The 18,720-nt window shown below is 39.3% G+C and overlaps 1 protein-coding gene across 5 annotated transcripts; it reads right to left on the minus strand.

Annotated features, from left to right (window-relative positions):
• Positions 1–382: 382 nt before the first annotated feature.
• On the minus strand, positions 383–17,494 carry LOC111270635 (uncharacterized). 5 transcript variants are annotated; one of them, XM_022850965.2, is made up of 27 exons: positions 16,979–17,494; positions 16,154–16,329; positions 15,446–15,658; positions 15,162–15,232; positions 14,982–15,026; positions 14,581–14,706; positions 13,646–14,079; positions 13,206–13,356; positions 12,445–12,500; positions 11,886–12,118; positions 11,204–11,446; positions 10,695–10,898; positions 10,120–10,240; positions 9,820–9,923; positions 9,265–9,443; positions 8,922–8,994; positions 7,678–7,782; positions 6,550–6,720; positions 5,983–6,205; positions 5,659–5,747; positions 4,929–5,150; positions 4,645–4,745; positions 4,121–4,348; positions 3,929–4,007; positions 1,955–2,080; positions 1,633–1,811; positions 383–798 (listed from the first exon to the last, which is right to left on the minus strand). In XM_022850965.2, exons 1-27 carry the CDS (start codon positions 17,082–17,084, stop codon positions 747–749), a joined length of 4,110 nt encoding a protein of 1,369 aa, XP_022706700.1. In that variant the 5' UTR covers positions 17,085–17,494; the 3' UTR covers positions 383–746. The 5 variants fall into 5 exon arrangements, with proteins under 5 accessions (XP_022706700.1, XP_022706701.1, XP_022706703.1 ...); XM_022850966.2 differs by having other exon boundaries at positions 1,629–1,811; XM_022850968.2 differs by having other exon boundaries at positions 1,647–1,811; positions 4,121–4,243; positions 16,979–17,491.
• Between the last annotated feature and the right edge of the window lie 1,226 nt (positions 17,495–18,720).

The raw sequence follows: 18,720 nt of genomic DNA on the forward strand, positions 1-18,720 counted from the left end.
AATTGATATTTTCGCAAAATGGAGGCCATTAAGTGTTTTTGAATTTACAATTTTTATATTATTTAGGTACACTGCCCCGTCGCATGTAGTTTTCTCGAGCCAAAATCCTCTACAATGGCAGGTTGAAGGTGTCATGGAACCGAATAAATGTCCCAGTTGCAATTGTTCACTGTTTATGCGTCACCAATGAGTACAAAACTCCTTTTAATAACTTTTCTTTATGTTCCGAATTTTTCTGGGTACAGGTCGTTTGCAGACTCTGGTTCCTAGCACAAACATATTTTTGGCAATCGTTTTCATTGTCAGATTCTGCTGTTTTATATGCAGCTTTACCCTTTGGAGAAGTATTGACATACCGGTATCTAAGCGGAACACGCAATAATAGGGTTAATGAGGTTTTTTCAATGCTTTATTTCCTTCTACTGCATTTCCCTTCAGCGTTGATCATTCTTTCTGGAATTCAAAGACCTTCTTGATTTCAAGCATAAGTCTAAACTAGCATCATATTCATTAAGTAGAACTATACGCAACATGTAAGACGTCATCCCAGCTTAAACGTGTTTATTTGTGAGTGTGTACAAATTTCCCTGATTTGCCAGTGCTATTAATAATTTTGCTTGTGATTGGAGTCGCTTCAACGTCCAGTATGGCTGCTCCCTATGGGGACGACCCTTATGTCCCCGTACTCGAGTCGCTGGTCTCCAGCTCAGATTCACTCTACTGACCTTCAGTTTCATCGATGCGAATTAAATATCCTTTCGTCCCATCCAGCAGCACCAGGTCTCCGGTCTGAAATATCTGAGTAAGGTTTGTTATGTCAACTTTGTGTTATCATCTTTTTATTGTTTTCGCCTAAACGTTTTATGTCAAGTATTGCTGTTAAGTGTTATTTCTTAAGGCTCATTGTGTCCAGCACGAAACGGAGTGTAGATGCCTATGTACTATTTTAAATCAACAAGGTTTGGGTTTTAGGTATGGTTTTGTCGCCATTAAGCATTGCTTCAAATGCCTGTGTCTTAGCATGAAACGGGCACCGTTTCAAACCTGGGAAAGCTGTCCCTGAAATGGAAATTTACGTAGCAGTAAACGGCTTTTATTTCTATAGCACAGATAAAAATACCATAAATGAAGTGAAAGTCTAGTGTATTCGAAAACTTCTACAGAAGACGCGTTCCTTAAAGTGTTTATTTTTCATGTGTTACAAAGAGCTACAGGACTTAGCAAGCAGCAATGTCCTAATTTGTCAAGTACTTATATCTTTTCTTCATATCTTTTTATTGTACATCTTTATCATTCAGGATACCTTAATATCTTAGGACCTGACAAATAATTTGATAGCATACAGCCATGCCTTTCGAATCTTCCTGTAAGCATTTATTTATTAACTTTTATGCTCACAAAATACCATTGTAAGTTCTACTTGGCCGTCGAAAGGACATTAACAAGACGTCTGTTTCGAAAACTCTTTAGAGGTACTAGAAGAGAAACAAGATTCATTGATCCAAAAAGCTGAGCAAGCAACATTCCCTCGTCATGTGAATTCTCTCCGTCTCTCCGATATTTAAATTATCCTAAACCATAGAACAACAGTGTGTATATCGAAGACTAATTCAATTATGAGTGATTACCTACTGTAGTCGAAATACCTTACTGGCGCCGGTAAGTCCGACGACGCACGGTAGACCGTATCTGCGAGCTAGTACAGCTCCGTGCGACATGAACCCACCAAGCTCAGTCACGATACCACCGAGGATCGGAAAATAGGGGCTCCAGCTAGTATCCGTCGCGTACGTGATTAACACCTCACCTTGCTGATGAAAAAAATATATACAGATTTATATATCATAAATTGGACGAAAGCTGTCTAGATGTAGAAAACCACTTTTATTTGAAGTACAAAGTCAAAGTTATAGTATTTCTGTTGATTGATTGAATCAGAAATCAGGCAACAAACCTGGACAGTATAAACGTTTTCCAATTTCGAGATGACTCTTGCTCTTGCTTTAATTCTTCCTGCGTTAATGGGAAGGCCTTTCATTTGTACCACGTGGCCTTCGAATGTTGGAGTCTCCGATAAAATCTGCACATCACAGGAATGAACGACAGTTTTAATGCAATTGATATTTATGCCTGCATAGGTACACTAGGTTTGGCATGGCTGGCCTACTTCAAATAGTGTATCCTCGCGCAATGCGCAACGGTAACGCGTTTGTCTGTTATGCTTAGAGGCATCTTGCGTCCTGCCGAAACTTCGGTTAGTGCTGAAAGTCACCCCCTAACAGAAAAAGTATCCCAAAAGGGGCGACTAAAAAAACGGACGCCATACCAGGCACACAATAATGTTGCGTAAATAATAATTTAATGGGTCAAATCTGGGTCGTTTGGCGGCCATGTGTGCTCATACCGGAAAATGCTTACATTCTCAGCCAGTCAGTCCGACGATAATTGGTTTATATGAGCCAGTAAACCACCTTGTTCAACTACGTAGGGTCTTAATTATGTACGTCTTCAAATGAACACGAACATTCAGCTATCCACAATCGCGTAACCGTTTCTAAAAAATGTATATAAACTTTTCTTAGCGATGCGTTTGCCTTTTGGGATCAGGTATGGCGACTTGAGAACTTCTTCACTAAACATTATATCTAGAACATTAGCCGGGAATATGCTCACAATAACCACATTTTGTGGAACAGGAGTGAGCCCGCGATCATTTCTGTGGTTCATTTTGGTATCGAGGATAAAACATTTACCGTGTGGGAAAGAAGTTCGAAGTGACCTGTTTCCTTACTTTAACGAGAACTGAGTAGTAAACAACGCCGGTGAAATTCCTTGGTCTAATTGTCCTCAGAGGGCGTCTGTCTCTCCTTGATGAGACAATGCGTGTTTGAAGTTTTCATAAACAATATGTGCGCTCATTCACATCAAATTTGTTTACCACTAATGAAACGCTTTCGAAATGCATTATCGGTCTGAATTGTTCTTCCTCTGTCGTGGACTTTTCGTTTTCCCGTACTGGAACCTGCTTCTTTTACCGCCGCTTACCATTTTGCAGCTCAGTACAGTGTTAACTTAGAGAGACACAACGAAGCTCGTTCAGCATGCAAAGACCATTATAGCGACACATTATGATGAGTTTTTGTTTTGTTTTGAAAAGAATTGGACTTTCCTTTAATACGTGGAGAAGTGGAAGAACGCACGTTCGTCGGAACAAACAGCTTATCAAAAATTCTTACTATCGGTGCCTACCGTTATATATATATATATATATACTGTCCTTCAGTGTTCAGCTAATTGATCAAAATTCCACGTGCACGTGTGAAAAATAACTTCCGACATTGGCATATCTATAGTGAGACACTGTTTCAGTTTTGAGATATAGGACTTCGTGTCTGTAGGCCTTTCAAATACGACTGATTATTTATGACCACTTGGTCACTTGACTTTATGCACCGTGCAGCATGGGCCCAAGACAGTCGATTCAATCGTTCTTTCTACTTAATTACAATTGTCTATTCTTGTTTGGAATATCTGTTCCGCTATCTCGAACCTATACTACACCAGCGAATTTGTTAATTCATCTGTTCAATGTAAGTCTAAAATACAGCGAAAAAGCTTAATACTTAAATCAATTTTTATTATATTACAAAAGTAAAGCATTGTTTTGTTAATGGAAGTGGTTTTCATCATCTCAGTCTCTAACTGTCTAATATATCTGCCGTGTTAAATAATGAGTATTTCATATCATCGCCGTCAAGGATCGGTAACTTACAGATTTGAACTTAAGACAACAAAGTGACAATTTTATTCAGACGGCCATAAAGTTTGGAGTGTGGTGCCTGTTCTGTCGTGCCATTTAAGCGGATGTGACTCTTGTTGATGAGCCGAGCATGTCAAATGGTTGACACTTATCAAAACTTTAACTTACCGGTTTCGGTATGCCACGAAAGTACTCCGGGAACTGCAGTTCAACAAATGTGGGGAATAATCGTTTGCGATAATGGGCCCTATAACAAAGGTAGGTAGTTATAAGCCACTTTTTTCAAAGATTTTCACACGTATATATATATATATATTTCTTCAAGTTGACGAAAATAAAGTGATTTATTAATTACAATACCTAGCAATAATAGCGGGGTCACGCGTTTCCATAATTTCGCGTATTTCGTTGATTGTACAGAAGAAGAGAAGTTCCTCTTCAGGTAAACGTCCCTCAGCGTGGAGCTTCCGCGCCAGTGCCCAACTCCAAAGTCGAGTTCCGTGTATAGTCGAAAGCCAAAGCGATTTAGTGTTTTCACAAACGCCAACAGATTTTCGAGAAAAGTACACTACATAGCTCAAGCGAAGCCTAAATGGAATGATTCAATTGCAATAGCTCGATAAAAATAAGGTAGTTTTTTTGGTTTTTGGAAAAAAGGTGGTAGACAAAGAGCGAAATTCAAATAATGCTAATCATACTTTTGTCGTGTGAAGTAACCGGTACGGGTAAAGCACGAAGGTATTAATGTTGACAGCTTTCAGCCCTTACAAAAACAAGGTATTTTTATATGCTTAAATCCTGCGTGGTAAAGCCGCAGAACACCAGGATACATTTTCTAACTTTCTACGAGAAATGCTTCTAGGAAAAAAAGCGAATGCGCTCACTTTTGCCAAAAGTTTAGTTGACAAGTTAAGCCTTGCATGGCCTGCCATATTCCCTTTACGGGTTTGGTTTCAGAATCCCCTGAGACGTTTTGGATTATTGCCTGCAACACGGAAAAGTTTGATGAGTTGCGTAATACTGCAAAGGGCGGTTTATATTACAATACTCATTCTTGGCATAATCCATTCAATCAACTGAAGGAACTTTTGTAGACTGGTATGCTAACAACGTTTACGTCTAACTGCATCATTACAGAGACTGATAATGACGTCCAGAAAAGCAATACCTGAAGGGTTGTGACAACAGGCACTGCGTTAAAAGCCCGTGGCTGGCGGTAGACGTCAAATTGAGTGTGTTCTCGATGTCCATGTTTGTCAATATATTGTTGAAAGGCAGTGCTTGACAGGGGATAACTCTTAGCGTCTGTTAGCAGCGCAATTGCGTCGTCTTCTGAAGCGTCTAAAAAACTATCTTTTCCGATTTCCGACTGGATCACTCGCGAGAGATTCTGTAGGATTAAGTGCAAGTAGAAATTAATATATTTTTAATATTCTTATACGGCTTCGGGCGGGCCATAGTGCAGAAGCAACATTGAGTGGCTCGTAATATAGATATATACCTACTACTTTATGTTTAACTATTTCATAATCTAGATGACACTAAAAAATAAAGAATACAGGCGTAAGAAGAATCACAATAACCAGACAGACGCTAGATCCGATGACACGGCCGAAATTATTGAGAAGCGGGCAGTTCAAACCTTTTTACGGTTTAATTTGAAACGACTTTTAAAGTTAAGATAGGTTTTATTGATATCAACCAAGAAAGATTTGCGTAACAAGCTCCTTAGATGAATGTCATGCGAGTTAATTTAGTTGAATAGATTAACTTAAAACGTGTACTTTTTGTTAATTAAATACGGTGGCAAGTCAACATGGATTAAAGGCTCCCTAATGTTCGACAAACGGTAGTTTTAGGGATGAATAGCTTAGGTGTTGCAGTTCCTATAGTTAAACCTCGAGTGCTTTGTAGGCGTTGCAGCCGCGAACATCTTGAGCTGAGCCGAGAAGCTCAGATATGTTTGAGCATATTGTTTCTGTTGACTCTGCAAAAAGCAGAAAGATAGTACGACAGTTTGTAGGTACACGGCGTTGGTCCAGTCATTCGACGAAAAGTGTTTCGTGGAATAAAGAGATGAACTGAGACACTCTAAATACGACTTGAAGGAGTTGAGTGAATTTATTATATTTAATACAATTAAAAATTAGAGTATTATAATCATAATAATTTTAATTATAACTAGCTAATTCGGATAGTCATACGTGCGACATTATACACACCATTGCTAATTGACAGTAGGTAATTCACGATGTCACTTATCCAAAGCGACGACCCATAGAAAGCGTCTAAATGCTGTCGAATTCCGTAGTCAATCGTCATGTTAAGAGCCGTTATGAACCCATTGAAAAGTTCCTCAGCTGACATATTTGGTGAGGGAAAGCGGGCTTTCTTACGGTAGACATATCGATTATATCGCCAGATAACTTTTGCAAGCCACTTCATCTATATAACAAAACAAGTTAATTATTTATTTAAGTTACTATTTTGTCAATTGCATAGTTAGTTTTAACAAGGCTTAATCGAATTACCATTCTATGACTTCGGGCTTCATCACGCAGGTGGTTTCGCAGGATCAGGCTTGATTTCGGCTAGAAGATGCCCTTATCGTTTCTACTATAGCCTATAGAAATAGTATGATCGTTTTTTTGGATATGCGATAAACGATATCGCCTATTATCGATCTGCGTTTGTTGATCAGGTTCATACATTTCCAACGTGGTGTATTATGTAATGCAAAACAAATGATAATTTTAAAGCAAAGTTTAGGTCAATACATGTGAACATACCCGAATGACTTCATTTTTCGCTTCAAAAAAAGGCACATGCGGCGGCAGATCAGTTTTATCATTCATAATTTCGTGAAATTCAGGATTATCTAAGGCTCTCCCACAGAGATTGAGCATAACTGACTCCATCTGACGATTATCCATGCTGTTTACCTGAAATATTCGGATCGTCTAAAATCCGATAAATTTAAAAATGCTATTAATAAACAGAGTCACGCCTACGTGTGCTTCAAACGAGGTCTACTTCTTGAATGGATATGACGTTCTTGATTCTGTAACCAAGTCAGACACATCGTGTGTTATAAAAGGGTTTCAGGCTTAGAAAGTTTTTTTACCATTAAAAAGTGACGCAAATGTATCCAGGAAAAAACCACGACCAATCGAATGAAGACAGAATGGAAGATCTGTATTGTGATGGCATGTTTTTGCTCTCTTGAACGGGCATCCAGATACTATTAGGCTGTCTAAAAATGGGTTTGTCCGATGCCAAAGGACAATGTTTGTCATTGAGTATTCGTCTTGCACCGAAGTCAAAGAGCTGCCGAAAAAATTCTAAGCAGGTATGGCCAGAAAGTACTATCCAAGAAAAATGGCGTGCTACGTTCAGAGATGGCATTCTCTATTTAAGGAAGGTACTTCTTTGAGTCTGACAAGGTCTGCCTTGAGCCACGGGTCAACAAAAATAGTTGTTAGAAGAGCTCATATATCTAAAACAAATTTCCAGTGCCGCTTTTTTAATATCAGTAAACGTCGCTATTACTAAATTCGATTTATATACAGCCGACATACAGGAATACAAATCCGACATAGTTCTGAGCATGAATTGAACAAAACCATGGCAATGTATAGCTTAGTAGAGATAGAAAACTCTCTCTTTCCAACGGTATCGCACGATACCAACGGTATAAATGAAAAGCAGTGGGTAAGAAACGAAAACCACTATCGCCTTACGAACAGTCTAACATAACGATCACTTGTACTCATAATGATTCTATCAGTTACATAGAGACTCTCCTGGGGGCATTGGGCAACAGTTAGTTGTTAGTTTTAACGGAGAGAATGTTAAGATATAGATAGATTATGACAGACGACACAGCAACTTGCGTATTACATAGTGAGTTGATTTACCTCGGATAGATCGAAAAAGACATGATGATGTGAGCCTTTCAATAGCGCACCAACGTAGGGGCTCACTGCCGATCGTCGTTCGCGAAGCGACTTTCCCTTGGCTTTCTGAAACATAAATTATTGTATTGTTATTATGATTGTTCTGATATAGTTGGCCAGATGCCGAATAAATGACTGTACTAATCTGAAGAAGATAAGAGACGATGCTTTGTCTCAGCTTTTGTCATAGACAGGATTAAAATAACCGTACGCATTAGAAAAAGTAGATTTATATCCTCAGATTCTGCTAATTACTGCTGTGAAGTGATTATAATTTGCCAACTCCATTTTGTCTAATTTGTTACTCACTTCTGGGACACCCTATGCATTTGTAACTGCTGGCTGATAACCCTTGATTGTGGCATAAAAGCCCAAATCGTTTTCTCTGGTTGAAGTTCTGACCAACGCCCGTAAGGCGGGATGCCGGCGCAACGTATATATGTTTGGCTTGCAGTTAAACCTCCCTGAGCTAATACACAAAGAACGTCAGAAAACCCGATGTTTCTTTAGCATATAGGCATTGTTCAGCGACGAGATCTGTCTCAAGGGCTGCAAACAGATGTAAACTATGTTGTCATCTCAATCCGGTTCACTGAGATGCGAACTGATCTACAGGCTTCGTAGGTTCCAGCTTTAAGAGCAGAGCTGGAATTTTTTCCAGGTAGCTAAGCGCACAGCTGAGCTACAGAACAACGTTATACATCTGATTTACACAATCTCTCTTATTAAAGTAAAAAGCTTTGACACCAGATACTGTGTTGAAAAAGACCGCAGTGTTCATCAACGTAGTCTGATCCTAAAATAATGTCTACAAGCAAAAGGACCGGGATCATCTCAGTGATGACGATGTAAGGTTGTAGTCTGGTGAATATTCCCCTAAATAGATCAATAGGTTTCTTGGCGGAAACGGCTCGGGTAGTTAGGGCAAGAGCTAAGTGCATTCGCACAAACCTCCTAAGAATCAAGGCTACAGAGTTAATTACTAGAGCAATCTGACATCTGGGTGTTCAAAGGGGCTAGCCCGACAGGTAGGCTTTTGAGAGGGGCTGTCTGACATTTGGGTCTTAGAAGGGACCAGAAGGTCTGGGTCTTCGGAGCAACCACCTTTGCAGGTTGGACTATGATTGTATTCGACGAACTACTCCCCCCCACAAATCCTTTGCTGCGTTCACAGGGTCATATATAAAACGGGACTTCTTACGTACTTTTACGTAAATTGTGCACTCCTTTTTTATCATATCTGTGCTGAGGGGGGTCATAGCGGCATCTAGGATTTTCCTGCAATGTGCCAAAGGTTCAAGTAAGTTTGAGCGACGATATTCATTTTGACATGTAGTGTGTGATAATAGAAGCACCTTTTTGGCACACGGAACATTACAAATTAACATATGATATATTTAACATTCATGTCGAAATCTTGGGAGGCCTAATTTAATGAACAGGCTTTTTTGAACGAACATGCTATCCATGTTAACATTCTGAAGGATCCTATTGGAACGTCAGAGCAACTCGGCCTTTGTATTTTTAAAATTAACGGAATTACTTTACCCAATGTTGACCTTTGAGTAACACGCGTTCTCGTTACAGGACGGAATCTCCATATCTAAGGCGATTTCTTGGTCCGATAGTTTGTCCATGAAAGAAACTGGACGTACTTGGAGAAGGAAAACTATGTCGCCTTGGAGCGCCCACTCAATATAAAGGCAGTCGCTGTAGCATCGTTCCACCTAAGATACATAATATATAACAGAGTAATCAATAACTTTAGCCAGTAAAGTTTTCCCAATTACGAAAGAATCTTTACATGAGGTATTCAGATATTAATCAAAGTGAACCTGTAAATTTCCCACTAATTCAATACGATTCGAACATATTGATATCGACATTTCGATTATCCAGACGCTCAAATATATATATATGACTTACTGACTTTATATACGTCCCTACGTGAAGCCTAAAAACGCAGTGAATCGTTAGCCACGAAACTTGTGTGTCTACCTTACAACTTAGGTAAGGATTTTATTATTAAACCCACAATTGGCCAAGAAATTATTTGACAAAAATTGAAATAAAGACAAACGTGCATTATCCTCAAGGTCTTACCTCAGCGCCGATATGCGCAAGTTGTGCAGCACGAAATGGACTGATGGACGGAGGAGGGGCTCCAGGGGAGGTCGAAAATTTTTCTTCGCGCGTTCCACCTGCATCTGGATTCAGTTAGAGTACCAGAGAGGCCAACGTGCTTATCGGGTATAAGTTCCTTAAGCTTGAGCAGTAACAAGTCAATGCTAATATCAGATTAAGGATACTTATTATGCAAGATCTATTTAGTAAAAGCTACAATTAAAATCAGGTTTGAGACATTAGTACGCGATAGCGACAGAAAATTCTATGACCCCTTACCTAAGCCCATGACGACCATGATATCTTTTTTCCCGACGTCGACGGGGTCCACAGTCATATTTCCGTTAATGTCACGTGATACGCATACGGTGTCCAAGTCAACTAGTTCGGATACAACACTCTAGGATAGAGACAAGTTTAAAAATGGGGTGAAACACCTTCGCATTTATTTTGTAATACATAAAAGAACCATTGTTTCAAATTTACAAGCAGTCTCCCTGGTGAGAGACTATACTAATAAAGAAGATAAACGCTGAGACCAGACATTGCCTTAAACTATTCCGATGATCCTTGACAGAATTATTCGCAACTAATACAGTTAAAATTATTTCAAATATTTCCTAAAATTGATGTTTTTGGGCATTATCGAACGCATTTATTAACAAATAAAATCATCAAATATTCATTTGAGGTAGTGCAATAGATGCTTCCGTTTAATGCCAACTGACAGCGACCTAAAGAAATCAATTGAAAAAAAGGTGTGTCCTTATGTAAATGTTTTTTCCACCGAAAAGCCTGACTTTTTCTGTTACCCTCAATGTAAAAAGCGCAATGGCTTTAGATTTTGAATTAACCTCTCGTTTTGACGCGATGTAAATTGTAGACGGATCACCAGTTACTGGGTTACAGGTAAGAATCAGCCCGGCGCATTCCGCGGGCACCATCTCCATGACAAGGACAGCCATTTTGCTCAGGAGTTTTTGTCCGTAGCGTCGTTTGTACTCAACAGCTGCGAAACTGAGTTGGGATGCCCAACATTTCAGCACGGCAGCTATTATCTACGTCATGCAAGCGTTCATAAAGAGAAACAACGAGATAAACAAAAGAAAGATAAGCGCACAGAAATGGGGGTTTGCATTCACAAAACGATTATTAAAAGTACTCATTGTTTGTTGAATCGAGCATAAATGGATGCATATGGTTACTGAGATGCACTCAGTTTTTTGGAATTGATTCGCGTTTTGTAATGGGGTAAAAATGAATTTTGTAGCTAGAAATTTTAGCTAATCTAAGAAGTTCAATCGCCTTGGAAGCGGCAGAATATAAAGGAGATGCAAATTTCGCGATTGTTTACGAAACCAACCTCTTTTTCCCCTTTAACTCCAAGAAACGTTTCCATTTGACTTGTCGCACACATATCCTCTAAGCCTTCGTCAGCACACGAACTTCGCACAGTAAAACGTTTCGACAAAAAATTTGGAAAAGTCTCTTGAAGTTGTTCAAAAATCTGTTTTGAAATGCAGGACGGCATAGCCTCACCCTCTACACGCCGTTTGCAACTATCAATGATCCGCTTTACCTCTGACACTGCTGAAGTTGATAGCACCTAGAAATGTTTCAAAGGAATGGATAGGCCCATTGGCACAGTTCCAAACAATGTCGCAAGTAATGATAAGGAATAAACAGAGCAAATTCTTTACCAGGATGCAACTTCTTAATGAACTTCAATTTGAATTAACTTACCTAGACATTTAACGGAATGAAGCAATGAGAGTCATTTTCATAGAATAAACAAGAGCTATAATGCATCCGAAACAGAATTGGCAAAAAGACTTTTCTAAGTTAGGCTTTTTTATGTACGTTGCGAGGACAAATGCCCGCCTCGTGTGGCTTTTGTGGTAACATTCAAAAAGCATACGAATCAGAAATCCCAAAGCGGGAATTTGTGAGGCGCTGCACGCTTAGGTTCATTTAGACAAAGGCAAGAAGACAGAGTCCATCAACGGTGGCTAATAGGTTCATTAAGAGGTATTATTACGGAGTACCTTGTTCAGGCCCTTCTCAACAGCCGACATTTTGGGTGAATGCAGAAACCTGCAGAAGGCCTCGGTGGTAACCACAACACCGCCGGGAACCATAAATCTAGTTCGGCCATTGGTCATACTCGAAAGTTCGGTCAACACAGCTAAAGAAGAACCTTTCCTTCCAGCCAGATCGCAGTTTTTGCATTGTGGATCCGTAAGCGGTATTACGTATTTGGCTGGAACTGACGGGATTTCTGCCGAAAGGAAGCAAGGCGAAATATGCATCAGTGAAGTTTGTCAACCCAATTAGGGGTCAGAATTGGTAATATAAAATCTGCTCTGTCTAGAAACTTTAGATTTCTTTCTTCAGTATCCTTTAATAAACTCCTGGATTTGATTTTCAAACCGTCTATTAAGTTTGTTTTCTTAATATTAATCTTTGTATGTGCTATTCTTTATGAGCTACAATAGCACCTTCGCAGAGGATATCTAGGGCGGCATACAAAAGATGGTCTAAATGGGAGGGAACACTTAGTGGTAAGACACAAAGGCAATTAGTCTAAACTGTGGTCATACTTACCGAAGTCGAGCAAATTCAATGGTGGTTCGACGAGCTCGTCGTTACCGACTTCAATTCTGAAAAGACATATATAAAGTTATATTTGTTCCCGTCAATTGTCGAGCATTCCTGTAACTGGCTAAGACAGCTTAGATAAACAGAACTATACAGATCGTCCCAGCGCTTTCTATAGATAAAATAGTGAGCGAATGAAGTTCCTATCCTTTGTGACGATCGAACATTTGCCTAGAATTGGAAGACTCGGGCTTGTTTTCACAATGATAAAAGTAGGTCTCACGCTTAACTATTTATGGTAATAAGTGGTTAATGAAAATTATTTATGTGACGCTTGATTTCTGCGTCGATAAACGGAATTGTTGCATTTGGCACTTGAAGACTCTAAACGGGACGAAAAGAACCATGTTCACAGCGAGTAAAATTTGTAGAAATTTCAGCTCTCGACTACTGTTATTATATATTGTGCTATTAGCGGTATTTGTAATGTGCTCCAAAATGGCTGACACGGTCAATTTGACCACTATTTTAAAGCTTACTATTTTGACTTATCTGTTGTAAAGGAATTTTCAACGATCAAATCTGTAATATATGCATAAAAGCACGTTTGCTTGTAGATAGTAATCAAACTGCGTGTTTGATACTCACTAATTACTTATGCGAAATATTTCAACATAAAGGGTTGATGTATAGCTTCTGCAATACCAGTTTTCTACAAAAAAAAAGATGCCATGATTTTAGTATCTACATGATACAGTACCACTTACACGACCCCTTCGATGGTCATACCAATAGCCTTAATATCGTCAATCGTGGCATCGAATGTTGAAACCTGAAGTTCGTTGTTCCATCCTAAAGCGGACTTGAAGGACTCCAGTGGTACAGCCTCCGAACGCAATAGGTCATGGGAGAGTTCAACTGCAAATGCAGGCACTGATGATCAGCAAGAGCTGATCTCGCGTCTTAATAATCATTGAAATTTTCTTAATTAAAGTCCTTAGACTTATAATAGACGTTTATGATATCCTGTTTTTATAATAGTGCAGTAATAACAAGTTTGATACATAGTGGTCTAGGCTCGAGCCGTAGCGTAGGCACATTTCGTTTCGTATTAGGAGCTAGTCATTGAGGGCAATGCCTAGCAGCTATATCGGACGTAAAGCTCGAAACGTTCAGTCACCTATGATAATCGAAGTAGGATACTCACACGTCCGACATTTCAGCACCGGTGAGAGAAGGACGTCCTGTACATCTGCTTCAAGCCCCTGATCATTAAGGACTTTTTCTATCGGGTCTTTAAATCCAGATGTTCCCACAAAGCTGCCATAGATTAGCCCGCGGCCACTTTGCGCAAACTGCTGGGTGCTGATTTGCATCATTTGCCCTTTGATGCTAAAAATGAAGTTGTGTGAAAATCCATTAAGGGCAGGAGAATTTATGCCAAGTCGCTGAGGATGTCGGATGCGCATGAAATTGCCCCGTAGGCAGATTTCTTGTTCCTCAGCAGATGCGCCCAGCATAACTGGTTTATGTTGTTCCGATGCCCCTGTAGAAGTTCTTGGCTGTGTACATTCTCCACCTATTATAAAGGTTCCTACGTAGTAACCGGTTTGTTCATAACCGTTCAACTGATCTCTACACCTGTCAAGAGCGGGATAATTAAAAAGCACTATGATTAAGCACTATAGGAAGCGTTAAGCATTACCCAATGCGATTTAACTAACAAAATCAATCTCAATTTCCAATTACACTTTCAAGTCCTACTATTCAACCTTAGACACAGCCTTCGTGAAATAACATTTTTCACGACAAAGAAGTTCATTCGTATCCCGGGAGACTTCATTCGATGCCTTCGCGTTGTGTTGGTTTTAATTGTGGGGTGATGCTTTCGGTCAATTTTGATCGACCGTCTATTGAATCGGGTATGCCAATAACAAAAAACTTTCTCTATAACACAACATGAAAAAGAAATGGCTGTTATTTGTACAGCACGGCGTTTCTATGAGGCTCTAGGTTAAATTGGTGGCTTTACAATTATTATCTAAATAGAAGCACGTAGTTAGGCGTCAATAAACACATATATTGTATGCCTATAAGAGAATATAAATCGATTATGTATAATGTACTATATCTGACTCGTACGTTTCAATAGAAGCGATTGTATGCGATATCCGGTCGATGGTACTTCCTTTCTCTAGGCAGAGGTCCATCAGGCGTTTGATGGGCACCATGCTTATCCATTCCATCACATGACTCATAGAAAACCAGCTGAATAGGAAAATCATAGTGGAAAAATGTTCTATTAGAATGGCCATCGTCGTTATCCTTGACACGATTCGAGCGTTCTAAATAGAACCTGGCGCTCCCTCTTTACATGTTTAGAGCTTTGAGTAATTGAACTCTTTTATAGGTACTAGGTTTAGCTTGATTGAAGTCTGACTTTTTGGTAATAAGGTTTCGACTTAGAATGATTAATGAGCGTTGCTATTTCGACCACGATGTGAATAGTAAATATTTATTTTAACATAAAAAGTCGAACTTACAGAAGACCGACTCTGACGTGGACGGCTTGTCCGGTTTCCTTATTACTGCAAAGCATAGCGGTCGATAACTTCGTAAGATTCCTATCACTAAGTAGCTCGTCTATCAAAGTACCATAATTTTACATACAAAGTACACAAATGCAAGCCCATTTTATACATAATTGGCCGGTTAATACCTACATCAACATGTCATTGAAAACGATCCTCCATTTTCGCATAGGTTCCATGCATTCCAGACGCAATCCGCCTGCCTATGAAATGTTGCGTCCCGTAGTTTATTTTAGGGAACAATTAGTCTACTTTGACACGATAAAAGTTACTTAATTGAAGAAGGTTAAATAAAATAACTTCAAGTATCATGTATACCATAATGAGATTATCCGTCTTTTGATACATAAAAAAATGAACAATCAGATAAACAAGGTAATGTTTAATAAAAGCTTAAGCAAGAGTAAAAAGGACACCTGAAATGTTTTGCCCTGGCTGATATCCAAGGTCAAAACTCGACAGGCCTCGCTGTTAGCGTTCCTGCCGCAGCTGGATGAAACGAATGTACGATTTTTGCTGTCTTTGAAAACGATATGAATTTGTGCTCGTCTCTGTTCTGCGCGAACCATGCGGATCATTAGCAACTCTCCCGAGGTTCGCATTCCAGTTAACAATAGTTCTTGAGGACCCTGCGGGGCAAACCAGGACCCAGTGAGACGCATGAAAGATATTTTAACGCCTGGACATCTAATGGTCTTGCGTAGACAGGCTGGCAAACGGATACGTTCAGCCATTTAGCCTCAGTTAAATATTTAGATAAGAATTAATAGAAACCTTAATCTAGTCGAATGTCAGAGTACGGTGTATCCGTGCAAATAAAAGACAGCGGTTTTGCTACGTTTAGAGCCTTGACGCAGTATTCGCGGAAGGTCAACGTTACACGGACGGGCCATAGCTATCTTATACGATTATGGGAGACGATAAAAATGCTAACGAAGCCCCTAGCAACAGCAGTTATAGAAATATATATGGTTGAAATAACCTCTTTTTAACGAAACCTGTAATTAGGGTGAATACCATCAGCTTTTCATGCTATAGCCCTGTTGACATAGAATATGTACTATGTATACGCAATTTACAGTGAACTTTTAGCTAGAAAAGGACTTCGCTACAACTATACGAACCCCAAATTCGAGTGCGGCCTGGGGAATAGGATACTCAAGTCGTTTTTCTTCTTCCGGAATAAGGATGCCTCTGCTAACCGGGTCGGTGGAGCAACAGTCATAGACAGGGAACATTGATTGTCGAGCATAGCGAAAATAGAGGTGGCAGGCCAAAATCCGTGTTAGCTCTTGTAAAGCTAGTCGTAAAAATTGGCGAACGTTAGAAGGAGCTCGTTACTGCGTCGACGATGTAGAGCAACGTATGAATGTATGTGTGTAAATGTACAGGTTCAATGATGAGATTGAATTCTGCGATTGTGATGTATATGTTACTTATTAATACTAGGTTAACAAATATGGGGTTCATTAGCAAAAGTTCATCAATTTTATTTCGAGATTTTGGGGAAAATTTACTTAATTTAAAAAAAAAACATTTTATTAAATTATGCAAAAATTATAATGTATGAAAGATCCTAAAACTTTTTCAATAAATAATGCTTCCTTTTCCCAAACAGCTGTGAATTTCATTATATTGGACAATACGTTTTTATGCGCAAACAGATCCCGAAACGTTGGCATAGTGACTGCTGATACATAATTTGTTAGTTAAATTTAAGATAAGGGTGAAAACATAGTGCTGTACCCTCTTATTGAACCAGCACTAAGACAACTGCTAGCTCAGGGGAGCAAATATAAAAGCACTCGAATATTTACATATGTATACAATATTGCTAATTGAAAACACATAGCTAGTTACCAAACCAGCCATCGATTGACTTCTTCTAACTAGAATATCGTCTCCGCCATAAATTAGAAAGACTACAGTAGCAACGAATCGTAACTTACATATATCATCCCTAACTGGATAGTCGTTCTGCAGTAACTTAAGCAGCCGGACGAGAATGTAGCGTGTCGTCCTGACCATGAAGTTTTTCCGTGCATTTCCGCCCATGCTGTCAGCTCAATCAGCGTACAGGCGGGAGCAATAGACACACACAATACAATTCCAACTAAAAGACGATTTTACCTTTTTCAACTTACTTATTCTTGAGGCTTTTGTTAGTTGATACGTAACTGTTCCTATAATAATGTGTTCCTTCAAATGATAACTTTGAAACTACGAAACTTATCACAGATGATTGTAAAGTTTGACTTTGCAGCGAAAATGCCCGTTTTAACACAGCAGTCTCGACAGGCCAAATAGATACTATTGTGGCCTGACAGGTTGACAGGAAACCTTGTGACAACCGCTGGTTCTCCACTGAAATCCTATAACGAATATCCGTTTGCTAGCGTTCTCGCCGCAACAGTGTTGTCGAGTAGGAGTCGTTCGCTCGTAGACATAGTAGACTGGCGATCACTACTTGCTTAGAATGTTGCTAGCAGTAAAGGCTCGATTCGACATTTTAATGCTCGCCGTCTTGTGGTAAACCACCATCGGTCAGAGAGTATGGCCTTGTATATAATCGTTTTATGGCGCTAGATTTACTTCTTCAGGCTTAGACAGCCTACTTGTACGAGGGAAAAAGGCGACGGATATTGACTTCAAGACGCGGACTGCCATCTACGTTACTTGTTCCTAGGCTGAACTGAAGATAGGTACAGGTGGATGCTGCGCGCGACCATCGTGATAGACAGATGTTAAGCTCGATGGTCTTATTTCGTGGATCCAATATGATGTGGTATTATTACTTGGAGATATCTGCTTTGACTTAAGCGTTGCCAACAAGGACGTCGTCTATCAAAATCATCACATAGCTAATAATTATGTACACCTTTGAATATCTTTTTAGATTCGCTATGAGAAAAAATCATTTTCAATTTCGAGAGCATGATTTTAAGTTTATTGTCAAGAACAAATGTTGAAAAAGAGTTGATCCTAGATCGTAGATTAGAGTTTTGCAAAAAAACACACTCGCTAGGTTTTTCGAGTTGTCTGCCTCATCGTATATTACCGTTTGTCGACATTTCAGTACTATTTTTGATTTCAACACGTAAAGCTAATGTGAAATGTGCAAGCTAATATTTATGGAAAATTCAAGAAGTGCTTACACTTTTCTAACTTTTTATGTATCTTGATAATATGTGTATCGGGTTCTGAACAAGCCCTCGGAGTTCTATCCTGATGAACTCAAGATAGCACTAACAGATCCACTTCATTGATTGTGTCGTGACTTCGACGTGGGTACGACAGGAAAATTGTATTACGCTAGTTCCGCTGATGACACTAATGCGGTAAATGCTGTCTAAAAACCGGTCAGTATAAATGAAACGGTAGGCAAAAGGCTGCAGACGGTAAAGTAAGCTAGGTTCCCCTCATGGGAATTTTTGAACGTTCCCTGTTATCGAAACAGCATCAAAAGGGTCGAAAGTACAACAACAAATCCCTTCTAAAACGTTCGTTGGAGGAAACAGGAAACACAGTACGACGGAACGCCCAATTTATTTTTTTATCTTATTATTTATTATTTTATATGTACTATTTATACGTTATATTTATATAAGCTGACAGAACAATTTAATACAGTTTTGATTCAGGTGACAAGTAATGGCTAAGAATATTACACGAGTTACAAAGATCAATGGTA

Source organism: Varroa jacobsoni, unplaced genomic scaffold, assembly GCF_002532875.2.
Source record: "Varroa jacobsoni isolate VJ856 unplaced genomic scaffold, vjacob_1.0 contig00045, whole genome shotgun sequence".
Taxonomy (NCBI): domain Eukaryota; kingdom Metazoa; phylum Arthropoda; class Arachnida; order Mesostigmata; family Varroidae; genus Varroa; species Varroa jacobsoni.

Excerpts from the sequence above, each read along its gene's own strand:
- LOC111270635 (XM_022850964.2), bottom strand. The coding sequence starts at position 17,084 with ATGGGCGGAAATGCACGGAAAAACTTCATGGTCAGGACGACACGCTAC. Across the intron at positions 16,330-16,978 it reads TCCAGTTAGGGATGATATAT|CTTTACAAGAGCTAACACGG; the intron begins GTAAGTTACGAT and ends TTTTACGACTAG. Across the intron at positions 13,357-13,645 it reads GGTGCTGAAATGTCGGACGT|TTGAACTCTCCCATGACCTA; the intron begins GTGAGTATCCTA and ends CTGCATTTGCAG.